The sequence below is a fragment of the Drosophila miranda genome, chromosome 3 (assembly GCF_003369915.1).
Source record: "Drosophila miranda strain MSH22 chromosome 3, D.miranda_PacBio2.1, whole genome shotgun sequence".
Taxonomy (NCBI): Eukaryota; Metazoa; Arthropoda; class Insecta; order Diptera; family Drosophilidae; genus Drosophila; species Drosophila miranda.
In genome coordinates this window covers 17,231,071-17,243,964 of record NC_046676.1, presented here as the reverse complement: position 1 = coordinate 17,243,964, position 12,894 = coordinate 17,231,071, and the positions used below count along the sequence as shown (strand labels likewise).

The 12,894-nt window shown below is 43.5% G+C and overlaps 3 protein-coding genes across 6 annotated transcripts in view; 1 reads left to right on the top strand and 2 right to left on the bottom strand.

Moving 5' to 3' along the window:
* Positions 1–118: 118 nt before the first annotated feature.
* LOC108159640 (peptide-N(4)-(N-acetyl-beta-glucosaminyl)asparagine amidase) lies at positions 119–2,630 on the bottom strand. Its single transcript, XM_017293105.2, has 6 exons — positions 2,189–2,630; positions 2,029–2,126; positions 1,130–1,965; positions 966–1,050; positions 788–884; positions 119–721 (listed from the first exon to the last, which is right to left on the bottom strand). Exons 1-6 carry the CDS (start codon positions 2,559–2,561, stop codon positions 312–314), a joined length of 1,899 nt encoding a protein of 632 aa, XP_017148594.1. The 5' UTR covers positions 2,562–2,630; the 3' UTR covers positions 119–311.
* A 2,402-nt stretch (positions 2,631–5,032) lies between these two features.
* LOC108159228 (actin-5C) lies at positions 5,033–6,797 on the top strand. The gene is made up of 2 exons (XM_017292332.2): positions 5,033–5,142; positions 5,282–6,797. Exon 2 carries the CDS (start codon positions 5,304–5,306, stop codon positions 6,432–6,434), a length of 1,131 nt encoding a protein of 376 aa, XP_017147821.1. The 5' UTR covers positions 5,033–5,142; positions 5,282–5,303; the 3' UTR covers positions 6,435–6,797.
* A 1,572-nt stretch (positions 6,798–8,369) lies between these two features.
* Positions 8,370–12,894, bottom strand: part of LOC117185841 (tyrosine-protein kinase Src42A) — a 33,752-nt gene continuing 29,227 nt past the window's right edge. For 2 of the 4 annotated variants that reach the window (XM_033391561.1, XM_033391560.1), the window contains 8 exons: positions 12,688–12,809; positions 12,520–12,604; positions 12,385–12,463; positions 10,613–10,781; positions 10,383–10,541; positions 9,996–10,173; positions 9,768–9,934; positions 9,101–9,695 (listed from right to left, as the gene is read on the bottom strand). In XM_033391561.1, the coding sequence (XP_033247452.1) occupies positions 9,487–9,695; positions 9,768–9,934; positions 9,996–10,173; positions 10,383–10,541; positions 10,613–10,781; positions 12,385–12,463; positions 12,520–12,604; positions 12,688–12,809 (1,168 nt within the window). In that variant the 3' untranslated portion in view covers positions 9,101–9,486. Of the gene's footprint in view, positions 9,696–9,767; positions 9,935–9,995; positions 10,174–10,382; positions 10,542–10,612; positions 10,782–11,968; positions 11,996–12,384; positions 12,464–12,519; positions 12,605–12,687; positions 12,810–12,894 lie in introns of all 4 variants that reach the window. The other 2 variants (XM_033391559.1, XM_033391557.1) reach the window with 2 other exon arrangements.

Sequence of the window (12,894 nt, the reverse complement as noted above, 5' to 3'; positions counted from 1 at the left end):
TGGAATTTGGGAATGTATTATTATTTGGAGTGTATTGTGTGTTGCATGATAAAGGAAAATACTTTTATAGCCGTTTTTCCAAATTGTATATACTAGTATACAAACAAGGACAGCATAATTTGCTTGATGTTCGCTGTGGCATGCACTTTAATTTTAATTATAAACGACGCGGCACTTGGTACCTTGTCCATAAAGACGTACATACATACATACGTATATGTTATAGGTTATTATAGTCAATATTTGTATCCAGACTGGCATATATATATATATTCATATTTACAATTATACTGGAATTTCGTTGGGTGACTCTAGTGGAGTTCTACCTGAAGATCGAAGGGATATTCCCTTGAATTTAGACTCTGTCTAAAAAGCTGCGTGTGTTGCCACGCCACATCGCCCTTTCCGCCCATCAGCTTGGCCACGACCTGAAATTCACTAGAGTTCTCAATGAAAGTCTTTCCATCGTTGGTTTGAACGGACACGTCGATTTTTCCTTCACCAAATGTTTTCGTTTCGAATACTAGTTTGTAGGACTTGACCTTAAGATTGGTCTTGGTGAGATCAAATTTCCAAATGATCTCCGCACAATCTGTGTCCTCCAAGCGCGCCAAATATGCCATTTTCCAATCGCGCTCTACTTTTCGATAAATATTCTTCGAGGAAAATTGAGCACTTTGCCACGTTTTATAGGTATTCAGCAAAGTGATCTGTCCGTCATCTTCGAGAGTATGGAATACATACAAAATTACATTGCAATAGGCATAATTATAAGGAAGAGACCCACCTTTGGTGTAGCGTTCGTATGTGTCTGTGGCACAGCTGTAGCGCAAATTGAGCTGGCATTTCTTCAGTTCAGCTTCGTTGGGAGAAAACACAAAAATCTGCAAATAAATAATGCATTCATTTAGATCGCATGCACGTACGTACAGTATGTGTAAAGCGGACAAATGCCGGCTACTCACGTTGGTGAATGTGTGCTCGCCACGCGATTGCCGCCACGACAAGCTTCCTGAGCTCCGACCTTTAAGTTCGTTCTCGGTCGGTTTGCTGCGTAATTGGGAAAGCAAAAACAGCGTTGCGTTGATATTTAATTGGAATGTTGCAGTGAACAGGCTTAAATTCTTACCGCTCAAGGGTCAAACCGATGACCTCAAACATGTTTCGCTGGCTGAGGAACTTTTTCCGTTCTGCGCTGCAGTTCTGCTGCCGCTTCTCTCGAATGGCGTTGAGCGTCTGAATCAGCTCCTTTTCATCACACAGCTTGCGCAGCTTCAGAATCTCTTGGTGATTGTTCGTATAGCGCCAGGTAACATCCTGAGCATCGTCACGGGAATAGGCAAACACATAGTCAATCCCGCGCTTCCAGCCGTGCTGATACATGAGCGGCGAGTCCACTACGTTATCCGAGGGGTCCACGTGTAGCCAGCGCATTTGCGTTTCCGAGAACACCTCAGTCCACACATGATCGAAATGGGAATGCACCAGGCGCGCATCGTAGTCCAGGCAACGGCACAGGAATGTAAAGCAATTGGCGTACTCGCCGCATCGGCCCTTCCGCGACACCAGGAGCTGGGAGATGTCGTTGTAACGATAGAACTTGCTTTCCTGGCCACAGCAGACGTTGACTTCCACACGGACATCTCCTTCCGTCTGCGTGCGGCGCAGCTTGCTCTCCTCTCTGCCACACACCTGGCACTTGATGTTATTGACCCACTCGAAGAACTGCGTGTTGAACCAATTCGTCAGCTCAACCAGCAAGAGATCGCGAATGCAAGGCTCTTTTTCGCTGCACTCCCCAGAGGCGATAAGGTCCTGCATGGCCATCATCTTTTCGCTCGCCTTGGAGGTAAGGTCGTCAACAGGAATCAAGCTCCGGCCAGTGGCCAACAGAAGCTCGTCCTCATACTGCATGACGGCATCGGAATAGAGCTCCAGCGACTGCAAAAATCGATTGGACGTCCTCTGCAAAAACAAATCAAAATTACCTTCCGACTGTGATCAATCAACGTGCAAATGTGTGCTTACCAGCACTCGCGGAAAGGTTATGCGTTGGCGATAGGGCACCGATGTCTTTATGAACAATGGCGAAGGAGTGCTGCAGGCGGCTTTGGGATGAGCTGGACCTGAGGAGAAGCCACAGAACCATAGTAAATGTACATATCTTGGGTAAATATAAAATTTTTACTTTTTGGCATAGCTCCACTAAGCCAAGCAGTGCGGCGCTCCCTTAGAACATCGTAGTACTTCTGAATCTGCTGCAAGGAGACCTCACCGGGCAGAGTATACGAGTTGGAGCTGGGGGTGTGTCTGAAGCCGATGGCATAGAGCAGCTTCTCGCAGCCCGGTAGGGAGAGCAGCTTCTCTTTGATGGCCTTGTTATCCAGCCGTATTGTCCGGAACTTTGTGTTGTTCGGCTGGGAGAGAACGTTCTTCAGCAAAACCAACAAAATGCGCACCGCCTCGAGATAGGCGTTTTTCACATTTTGTTGCTGCTGCTCAGTAGATCTGGTGGTCTTCGGCTCTATAAAGTGCACACACTCCAGATTAATGTCCACCATGTTGATGCCGCCGTCTGGGATTCGTGTTTTTCTTGCTGTTTGGAATGGGGGGGAGGAATAGTGGGTGGCAGCAGTGTGGCCGCGGATTTATCGTTAAAATATACTGTCCGACCCTCAGAAGTATACCAAAATATACCGTCTCATTTCAAAAATATACCGCAAATATTTTGACGAATTCAAGTTAATTTTGATATTCCGTGGAATATTACTAGCTAGATAGAACACTTAGCCATGCCCACATAATTTTATCCAATTAATGAATCAATTTTCTACTTGACTGGTTTATTTTAAATACTTGCTTTTATTGCATTTTGCGTAAAAAAGGTTTTAGCGAAAATGGTAAAAAAAAAAAAAAAAAAAAAAAGGATAGTCGTTCCTATTGTTCCATTTTTATCTTCCGTCGAATATTACTAGCTACATAGATCTCTCAGTTTTGCCCACAGAATTTTATACGATAGATGAAAAACTTTGGTTCAAGATTAAATACTTTTAAGTACTTGCATGTATCTTATTTTGACAAAAACACGGTTTCAACAAAAATGTTTAACAAAACATCAGATTGTGCGAAGAGTTCGGCGCAAAACACGCAGTCCAAATTCAGAATTGTTTAACTCGATGCACAACATAAGGATTCAAAATAAAATACAATTAATTAAATCGACGGTCAAATAACTTTCAAACTGAATTTAAATTTACTTTAGAGCCATGTACTCAGTCATTTGCATTAAAAAAACATATCAACATACAACTATTTCTTGTACTGTCGCTTTTAATATTGACTAACGATGAACGAAATATATTTCTCATTTAGAACTTGCAGATTTTTCCTCACGTCTGAATATTTCAAATCTGGCGCGTGTTTTCGCATAGTGTAACCAAATGTTTGTCATATACGAGTAGTTTCAGAAAAAGACAGTTTATTGGTAGTGGTGCCACTGTGCAATGTAGATATCATGTCAAATGTTCATACTTATAGCGGAATCCGGTTGACCAGCAACAATGACGTAACATTTCGTAAACACTTACGTTTCATTCCGTGCACACTTATGTTTTTTTCTTTCCCCCTTTTGATTAAGCCTTATTTTAGACACAATCGTATAAAATAAAGTACTTAATGATAGGGCAGGGCTGAGGGTTCTATCTAGCTAGAAAAATTCGACGTAATATCAAAAACGAGGAACATTGGTTCCAATTCTTGACGGAAATATATAGCATTCATATCCTTTTCACTTATTCACTTTCAAGCAATTTCTATTTGGCGCGCAATTTGTGAATGTATCGATGGGATTTGCTCTCTTTTTATTGGGATTTTCTCTCCATTTCTTAATGGGATATCCTCTCTTCGTGGGGGGATTTTTCCTCCTTTTCAGCTCAACAATGTCCATACTCACTTAAGTTTTCTTACGTCCTATGTTGCTGGCAACATTCACTTTATATGGGCCGAGAAAACGAGCAGCATTGTCCCTCAACATGGAGCGGTTTTAGCAACATTCTTCATACCCTGGAAAAATTGATAATATAGAGTTGAGAAAATGTTTGTCATCTCAAGTTCCAATATATGCAGAAACTAGTCAGTCTCTGTTTTAAAGGGATTTCAACGATATTGTGCAGCTTATTGCCTTCTTACAGAGACTAAGAATAGGTATCGGAATCGTGATATATAAACAAGGCACCATATGCTTAAATATGTGTAAAGCATATCAATCTGAGAAAAGGGGTTTATTAATTAAGTCTTAAAAACAGTTTGGAAAACAGGATCTTCATATTAAATATATTCATACATAATTTTAAAGAAATAGGGTATACAAATGCCCATACTCCGGTTGACATTCCATACTCACTTACGTTGCCACTGTTCTTTGCTGTCCTTTTTTGTTTACACCTTGTTTTAGACACAATACAATAAAATGGAGTACTTAAAAGTAACTAATCTTGTATAAAATTTATTCATCAATGGCTTAAAATTATGTGGGCAGAGCTAAAGATTTTGGTTAGCCAGCATTATTCAATGGAATATCAAAATTGAGCATTTAGAACGATTTTTCCCTTACGTTTTATTTGTTTGACCTTCTTTGCTAAAACTTTTTTTGACAAGATCCAATAAAAGCAAGTATTTAAAATAAACCAGTCAAGAAGAAAATTGATTCAGTAATCGGATAAACTGGGCTAAGGGTGCTATTATACAGTAATATCAAATCGAATATCAAAATCGAGGAATATGGTTTCCAATCTTCGATGGAGAACGATTAACCCATTGTAGGCCAAGGGGGTAATTTAAAATTCCACCGAAAATAATGAAAATTGAATAGTTTTAGCGCAGTTCAGGTGAAAGATATCGTGTTTTGATTTAAATTCAGAGCAAAGATTGACATGGATCTACAAGTAGAACCTACAATCAGTAATGTATATCGCCATTTACCGCAAGTGCTTCACTTGTTTAAATGTAGGGGGCCTAGTGGGCTCAAGCTTGCGCAGCGGGAAAAAACGAAACGCGAAAAAACTAGGCGTCGGTCTATCACTCACAAAACTTTTCTCAGCGAGCTCAGTTTGCCCGCAGCGGTCTCTTCCATTTCCTTAAAAGGTAATAATTGTGTCTGTCTCTTTGTTAAACTGTGCGTGCGCGTTGTGGCCGTCTGAGAGTGGGTATAGACCCGAGCTGTGGTGTTCTTGTTGAGCGTCGATTAAAGTGTACATATTTGGCATTTATTTTTCCATTGCAGAACTTAATCAATCTACATCATAATGTGTGACGAAGAGGTTGCTGCTTTGGTCGTCGATAACGGTTCCGGCATGTGCAAAGCCGGCTTTGCCGGTGATGACGCACCCCGTGCCGTTTTCCCATCGATTGTCGGCCGTCCACGTCACCAGGGCGTTATGGTGGGCATGGGACAGAAAGACTCCTATGTGGGTGATGAGGCACAGAGCAAGCGTGGTATCCTCACTTTGAAGTACCCGATTGAGCACGGCATTGTGACCAACTGGGACGACATGGAGAAAATCTGGCACCACACCTTCTACAATGAGCTGCGTGTTGCCCCCGAGGAGCACCCTGTCCTGCTCACCGAAGCACCCCTGAACCCCAAGGCTAACCGTGAGAAGATGACTCAGATCATGTTCGAGACCTTCAACACTCCTGCCATGTATGTGGCCATCCAGGCTGTGCTGTCTCTGTACGCCTCTGGCCGTACCACAGGTATTGTGCTCGACTCTGGCGACGGTGTCTCTCACACTGTTCCAATCTATGAGGGTTATGCCCTGCCCCATGCCATTTTGCGTCTGGATTTGGCTGGTCGCGACTTGACCGACTACCTGATGAAGATCCTGACTGAGCGCGGCTACTCGTTCACCACCACTGCCGAGCGCGAAATCGTGCGCGACATCAAGGAGAAGCTCTGCTACGTCGCCTTGGACTTTGAGCAGGAGATGGCCACCGCTGCGTCCAGCTCCTCGCTGGAGAAGTCGTATGAGCTGCCCGACGGACAGGTCATCACCATTGGCAATGAGCGTTTCCGCTGCCCCGAGGCGCTGTTCCAGCCCTCATTCCTGGGAATGGAGGCCTGTGGCATCCACGAGACCACATACAACTCCATCATGAAGTGCGATGTGGACATTCGTAAGGATCTGTACGCGAACACCGTGTTGTCTGGCGGCACCACCATGTACCCGGGCATCGCCGACCGCATGCAGAAGGAGATCACTGCCCTGGCTCCCTCCACCATGAAGATCAAGATTGTCGCTCCACCAGAGCGCAAGTACTCCGTCTGGATCGGTGGATCCATCCTGGCTTCGCTCTCCACATTCCAGCAAATGTGGATCTCCAAGCAGGAGTACGACGAGTCCGGCCCATCCATTGTTCACCGCAAGTGCTTCTAAATCGAAGCTGCGGCTGCAGCTGATGCTGGGCGTGGTCATGGTGGTGTCTTTGTCTGTGCTCAGCCATCACATGGTTGAATATTTGGCAGAGTACATTAACAACAATAGCAGGCGCACACAACACCAGCTCCTGCCAGATGAATGCATTCCAACTACTTTTTAGACGCAAACTTTTACATTGTTCACATAAGCAATCCCCCCATTGTGTTCTATTCGAAATTCCAATGAATGTGAACATTCATTCATTTTTTGGCATTTACTTTGCTTCCATGCATTTGTATTACAATTACACATACCATACCATTAAATACTTGTAACCGCTTCAAATCATTAATAAAGCGAGGAAAGAACTGAAGCATCCAAGCGATTCTCAATGTCTCAAAGTGCTCACATAATCGTATATGGCATGACTAAGGCCAGCCAGCGATCGCTGGAAATGAAGTTCTGCTGTGGGTATGCGGTCATTCGGCTGGTATGCCGTGGCGAGGGCGTCGACGGCGATAAAGCGCCTACTAATAAGGCAAGCCAACCTCTTCTAATTTTAACCAAAGGCAAACGGCAGGGAAAACATCAGTTTGCAGGAAATCGTCTGATAACCAATCACTTGGCTAACTTGTGCCTCATTCCTCTTATTTGCGATTGCTGCTGCTGCTCACTCTCATGCGGGTGTGATTCAGCACGGTCTCCACTCCACCACACTTGGCTTCGGTCCGCTTATCAGGCCTGGCGTCGACCCCGCCCCAGAAGACTTAGCGGTATTTCCACGTTGATTGATTACAAATAGAGCATGTGAAAGCCAAAACAGTTGCGGCTAGTATTACCTTATAAGGAAGAAATAGAATAGGGGAGAATCACACTCGCACTCGCCATCGCCATCGCAATCGCAATCGCAGTTGCAGTCACATTCGTATTGAACAACTGAAAATCGAAGCGAAAACACTATGGCTGTTGACTCACACTCAAATGTTTGGAGTCGTCATCAAGTGGCATTGTTTATTTGTAATCATTCGAGCACGGCGCGGCACGGCACTCCCCATCTCCCCCCCCCCCCGTCACCATCGCCATCGGGAGTGCAGTACAATCGCGCGACATTTTAGGCGGGGCTCTCGGACAAGTCAAATTGTTTTATTCGTAATTTAGCTGCGATCTAGCCCAGAGACTTACAATGACCAAATTCAATCAACTATGGCAAGAAATCGATTAGGGGACGCACTGACTGACCTGACCGACTGGCCGATGATGCTCGTATATGGGGCCTACCGTAGATCAAAGCGAAGCTTTTTAAAAATATTTATTTTACTTTATTCATATATATATGTATGTTTATCGTGAAATAAAAGCTTTGCGCATATACTTACAATCTAGTTTTGGATTGGAAATATAAGATCGAATCGTTCGTTATACATGACTCTTACAATGAATGCTCTACATATATGGTAGTTCTTTACATATTCAATATGACATACGTTTATGTTGGAAAGTGTAAGCAATCCACTTTTACGTTATTGGTTAAATAAATCGAGGAGTTCGCTGAACTCGGTATGTTTTGATTAAAGTTGCTTGTGTGGCTTCCGTAGAACATATACTGGTTTACGTTCCTATTTTTGTGCAGCACAGTACAGATTCAAAGACAGATTAGAGAGTATAATACAGACTACATAAGAACTCATACTAGGGTTAGAATACATTTGTAAAATCAGCCTTCGATTCATGCGTTCTTCGGGTTTGGTTTGGTTTGGCTTGGAGTACGTACATAGATTATGCATAGAAATTATTTTAGTTACGTTAATTTGACTTTACGCAGAGCTCTTCACTCTTCTTCCATCCCCACACACGCTGCATGCGCTGCAGAAACTGGAATGAATACTCACCAAATCAAAAAGCAAACAGAGAAAGGATAAAGGATAAAGAACGACTCGGACTACAATGTGGTGATTCGTTTTCAATATAAATGATTATGCCTTGATTTTTATTTTATAAATTATGAAGAAGTTTTATTTTAAATGGGTTTTTGTTCTAAATGTACATGTACTCGTATATGTGTATGCGTTTGTTTGTGTGTTTAATTATAAATAGAATATAATTAAATGATTACAATTACAATTAAACTCTAGATCGTTACTCATGCGGATTTCAACTGTCGCATGCAGCAAAAAGTAGCGTCCGCTAGCACTTGAATGATGATTGGCGTTTGTGGTGCTTTCCTTCGTTTATTATTTGTATTTTTAATTTTAATTTCATTTTTATTTGTTTGTGATAAAGCATACATATGTATAATGTCGTTGATTAGTGATTGAGTGGTTTGTGGTTTGGGGTTTGGGGGAGGAGGGGCAGGTAAGACACGTACGAAGTGGATTAACTAAAAGCAAAACAGTTTTTAATATATGTATTTGTTTGCTGCAAATATCGTTTTCATATTTCAGATTGGCCTATCAACTAAAGAAGAAGAACAGGGTGAGGGTGAGAGGGTGGGTAAGGGTAATTATGCGTTGGCAAAATAGAATATAAAAGGTTCCTAGGTTTTACTCTGACTATACGGTTGTATATATATATATATATATATATATATATATATTTATATATATATATAGATGTGTTGTGTGTGCACGTATGTATGTATGTATATAGTGTTATATGAATAATAATACATTCGATATATTTATCGGCAAATGCGACAAATCTATCCATATGCTTGTCATATTGAAACAACAAAAAATGAACAAAACATTTTTTGAAATTGCATTCCATCAAAAAAACACTACACGTGCACTTGCATTCGCATTCAATTTTCCGGCTTACAGACTATTTGTTAGCTTAAACGCTAATAACATGAATCGTATGGTATGGAGTTGTTACCAAGACATGCCCCTGCCCTGTCCATGAGCCCCGCATGTTTCATGGTCGGAGGAAGCAGCAATAGAAAATCTGTGCAAAACTGAAGTAATTAACTTAATATGAATTGTCCGTTGTGGGATGCCCGACGATCATTGGCAGCTCCTCCTTGCGCCTCGCCACGGCTACTGTCCGCGTCCGTGGTCGCAGGTAGCATTTATCAGTAAGCCTGCGCCTCCTTGTAGTCGCTCTGATCGGAGGTGTAGAAGTCCTCGAGCTTCCATTGGAGCGTCTCGAATGTGGGTCTGCGCATGGGATCCTTGTGCCAGCACTCGAGCATGATCTCGTACAGGCGCGGCTCGCAATTGGGTGGCAGGGGCATGCGATAGCCGTGCTCCACTTGGGTCAACACCTCCGCATTGGTCATACCTGATTGCCGAAATGAATCATTTGATTAGATTATGCTCGATTCCTAGAATGAACGCTAGTCAGTGGATTTACCCGGATATGGTATGCGTCCGTAAGTGACCAGCTCGGTGAGGAGAATACCGAAGCTCCAGACATCAGATTTGATTGAGAATTTACTGTAGTTGGCCGCCTCGGGCGCTGTCCATTTGATGGGGAAGCGGGCGCCAACTCGCGCCTCGTACTCGTCCTCCTTGATGAGCCTGCCGTTGGAAGATGGATATTAATTTGCATTCCTTTCCCGGCATACCGCCCAAGACTCACCTGGCCAAACCAAAGTCGGCTATCTTCACAATGTTGCCATCGCCAACGAGAACGTTGCGCGCCGCCAAGTCTCTGTGGATGTAGTTCTGGGACTCCAGGTAGGCCATGCCAGCGGCTATTTGTGCGGCCATATCGATGAGCGTCTGCATTTTGAGGCTACGACCTTTGCCTGCAATGGCTAAAAGATATTAAAAACACAAATAAGCAATTGCCATGACATGATAAGCGAGCGGGCGGGCGGACGTTTGGTTCTTTCTTTTCTTTTTGACTAATTGCCGCAGCGGGGCGTGAAAATGTTTGAAATTTGACTAATGCAAGCTGCAAGAATGTCTCGAAATGTGCGGGCACGCGGCAAGTCGTGTGATCGTCATCTGGGTCCCAGCATACCTTGCAGATATTCCAACAGTGAACCGTGCTTCATCAACTCCGTGATAATGTAGATGGGCTCCTCCACCGTGCAAACAGCGTACAGCTGTATGAGCTTCGTGTGGCGCAGCTTCTTCATGATCTGGGCTTCGGCTAAGAAGTCCTTGGGGTCCATTGTGCCTGAAAGGGGCCAAGACTCATTGTTAGACAAACTCCCGCAAAGAGCGAAGAGAGAGCAGCTCTCGACTTACCCGATTTCAGAGTTTTAATGGCCACGGGTGTTGTGTTGTTCCACTGTCCCTCCCAAACGTCGCCGAACTGGCCGGAGCCCAGTTTGCGCACAAATTTGAGGGACGTTCTGTCGATCTCCCACTGGTCGCGTGTTCGATGCGATAGGCCCTCGGTGACAGGTTTCTCGATCTGGAGCGTCAGGTTGGTCGGACATGGGGGATGGATAGAGAGTCGAGTTAGCAAATGAATTTTCTATTGTCAATATGGTAGGCGCATTGGTGTTCGGCTTGAGGTAATGATCGTGCCAATTGAGCAATGAGTTTGTAGCATACATTCATTAACCATCATCTCCACCTCCCTAAGAACGTACTGCACGTTGCGTTGCGTACCCTTGTGTCTGTCCACATTCTCTTTAGAAAGAGGAAAGGGTCTAAAAACTAAAGGGGGCCCTTTAACTTCCAATCAGAGAGCCAGTTGCCATGAGGAGGCAGTATTTATTGCCATACTTTCGGGGCTGTGGCCAGCATTCACTTGAATCGAATGCGCCGACAGGTGTCGCCGCAGCGACATGTAGTTCAACTCTACACGCCATGTAGAAAGTAGAGTGCGTGTCGGGCAGAAATGCGACTCTGAAAAAGTAGCATCAAGGATGCCGTAAAGGATATGCAATTTTCTATCCCATGTACATAGAAAATACATGTCTGTGTAGACCAGCCACGGGGCAAGCAACGCACCAACGTCGGATGTACAATATTTTGATAAATTAATGCTTAAAAGATTTCCAAAAAGGGGAGAGATGAAGGTTAGGTTAGGGCCTTATTTACATAGAATCTGTTCCATTAGTTGGTGGCAGCTGGCGCTATATTTCAGTTGGATCTGTTTTGATGGACTAAGTGGGTTCAAAGTTCAAGTGCCAGTCACTCAAAGTGCAAAAGATCAATGGAAGTCGAATCGAGGGCATACTTGGACGGAACCCCTTTCTGCTCAACTTTTTCCACTCAAACGCGGCGCCGTTTCCCTTCACTGGGTTTCGGCACTAATTAGATGAAACTTTGCTTTGATCTACGATTATTAAGCAGTGGTATAGGATCATATACGATAGATAGATTGTCTCGATTGCACTTTGAGCGCTGGCGTGCGGTGTGTGGGTGAGATATTGAGCGATTGATTGGCGGTTATTTGGAGATTTAAGGCATTGCAGTCGAAATTCATGAAATGATCGGTTAATTTCGTTCGCCGTGAAGGGGGTTTGGTGTTGCGGGTGGGGGTGGAGTTGGATTCTGGTTTCTGGTTATTGTTGTGTTAATGGGCATTAAAAACACACACATGAACGCACATCGTAACGTTTTTGTTTTTTTTTTACATAGAAATCCTACCTCAAAGACACCCGAAAAGGTATTTGTCTTATTTGATTAATATATTATATATATATTTGTTTGTATTTTCAGTTATTTTTGGTTATCGTTCGGTTGTAGTTGTTGTTGTTATTGTTGTTGGTTATTGTTGGTCATTATCGTTTTACAGACATTATAATTAGTTTTGGTGTTAATTAAAGAAAAATGCAAGAAATATATGGAAAATATAAGACAGTTTTAGTACACACGTGTTGGGCATTGCGAAATGAACAAAACATAGGGATAACAATGTTGAATGTTGCAAATGTTACAAATGTCACAATGCACATCACATTTGGCCGCTGCCGGTCGTTGTTGGATGTTGGATGCGCGATAAAACCAAAGCAAACAATGGGGGCTGTATGGGGGCTGTATAAGTCCGCCCAGTGGATGCTTACCTGTACACAGGGCTTGCAGAGGTTGACGCACAGGCCGTCGGAGTCCTTGGAATAGTGCTCGACCAGCTCCTGCAGGGTTCTACGGGCCGCAAGGATAGGATAAATGTCCAAATAAAGTGTGTACTCCGCACTCACCTGAATGTTGTGCGTCTGGCAATGAAGAAGCCGCCCTCGTCCAGCTGCCTGATGCGATAGTGCTTGACCGTGTCGCCATCGCGCACTGCAAAAGAGCATTCACAGTGTATGCATATAGTATACGAACAGTAGAGTAAAACAATTATAAATGCCTGGTTCGGCACGCACCTGATAGCGAATAGTCGTTGTGTCGGCTCTCGGAATCACGAATTAAAAATGCACCGTGCTCGTTCTCTGGCAGTAGAAGTTTTTTCTCAGCCTCAATGCGTTTGATTTTGCGGAAGTACCAGCTGCAATGAAAGCGCGAGAAAGAAATTATAATTACTGCTATATAGCTAATATATATGTGTGCATGTATATGTAAAGCAAACATTT

Bases quoted from the DNA above. Each gene is read 5' to 3' on its own strand.
- LOC108159640 (XM_017293105.2), bottom strand. From the start codon at position 2,561: ATGGTGGACATTAATCTGGAGTGTGTGCACTTTATAGAGCCGAAGACC. The intron at 885-965 runs GTGAGTAGCCGG...ATTTATTTGCAG, and splicing joins GCGAGCACACATTCACCAAC to ATTTTTGTGTTTTCTCCCAA. The intron at 722-787 runs GTGGGTCTCTTC...ATACTCTCGAAG, and splicing joins ATACGAACGCTACACCAAAG to ATGACGGACAGATCACTTTG.
- LOC108159228 (XM_017292332.2), top strand. From the start codon at position 5,304: ATGTGTGACGAAGAGGTTGCTGCTTTGGTCGTCGATAACGGTTCCGGC.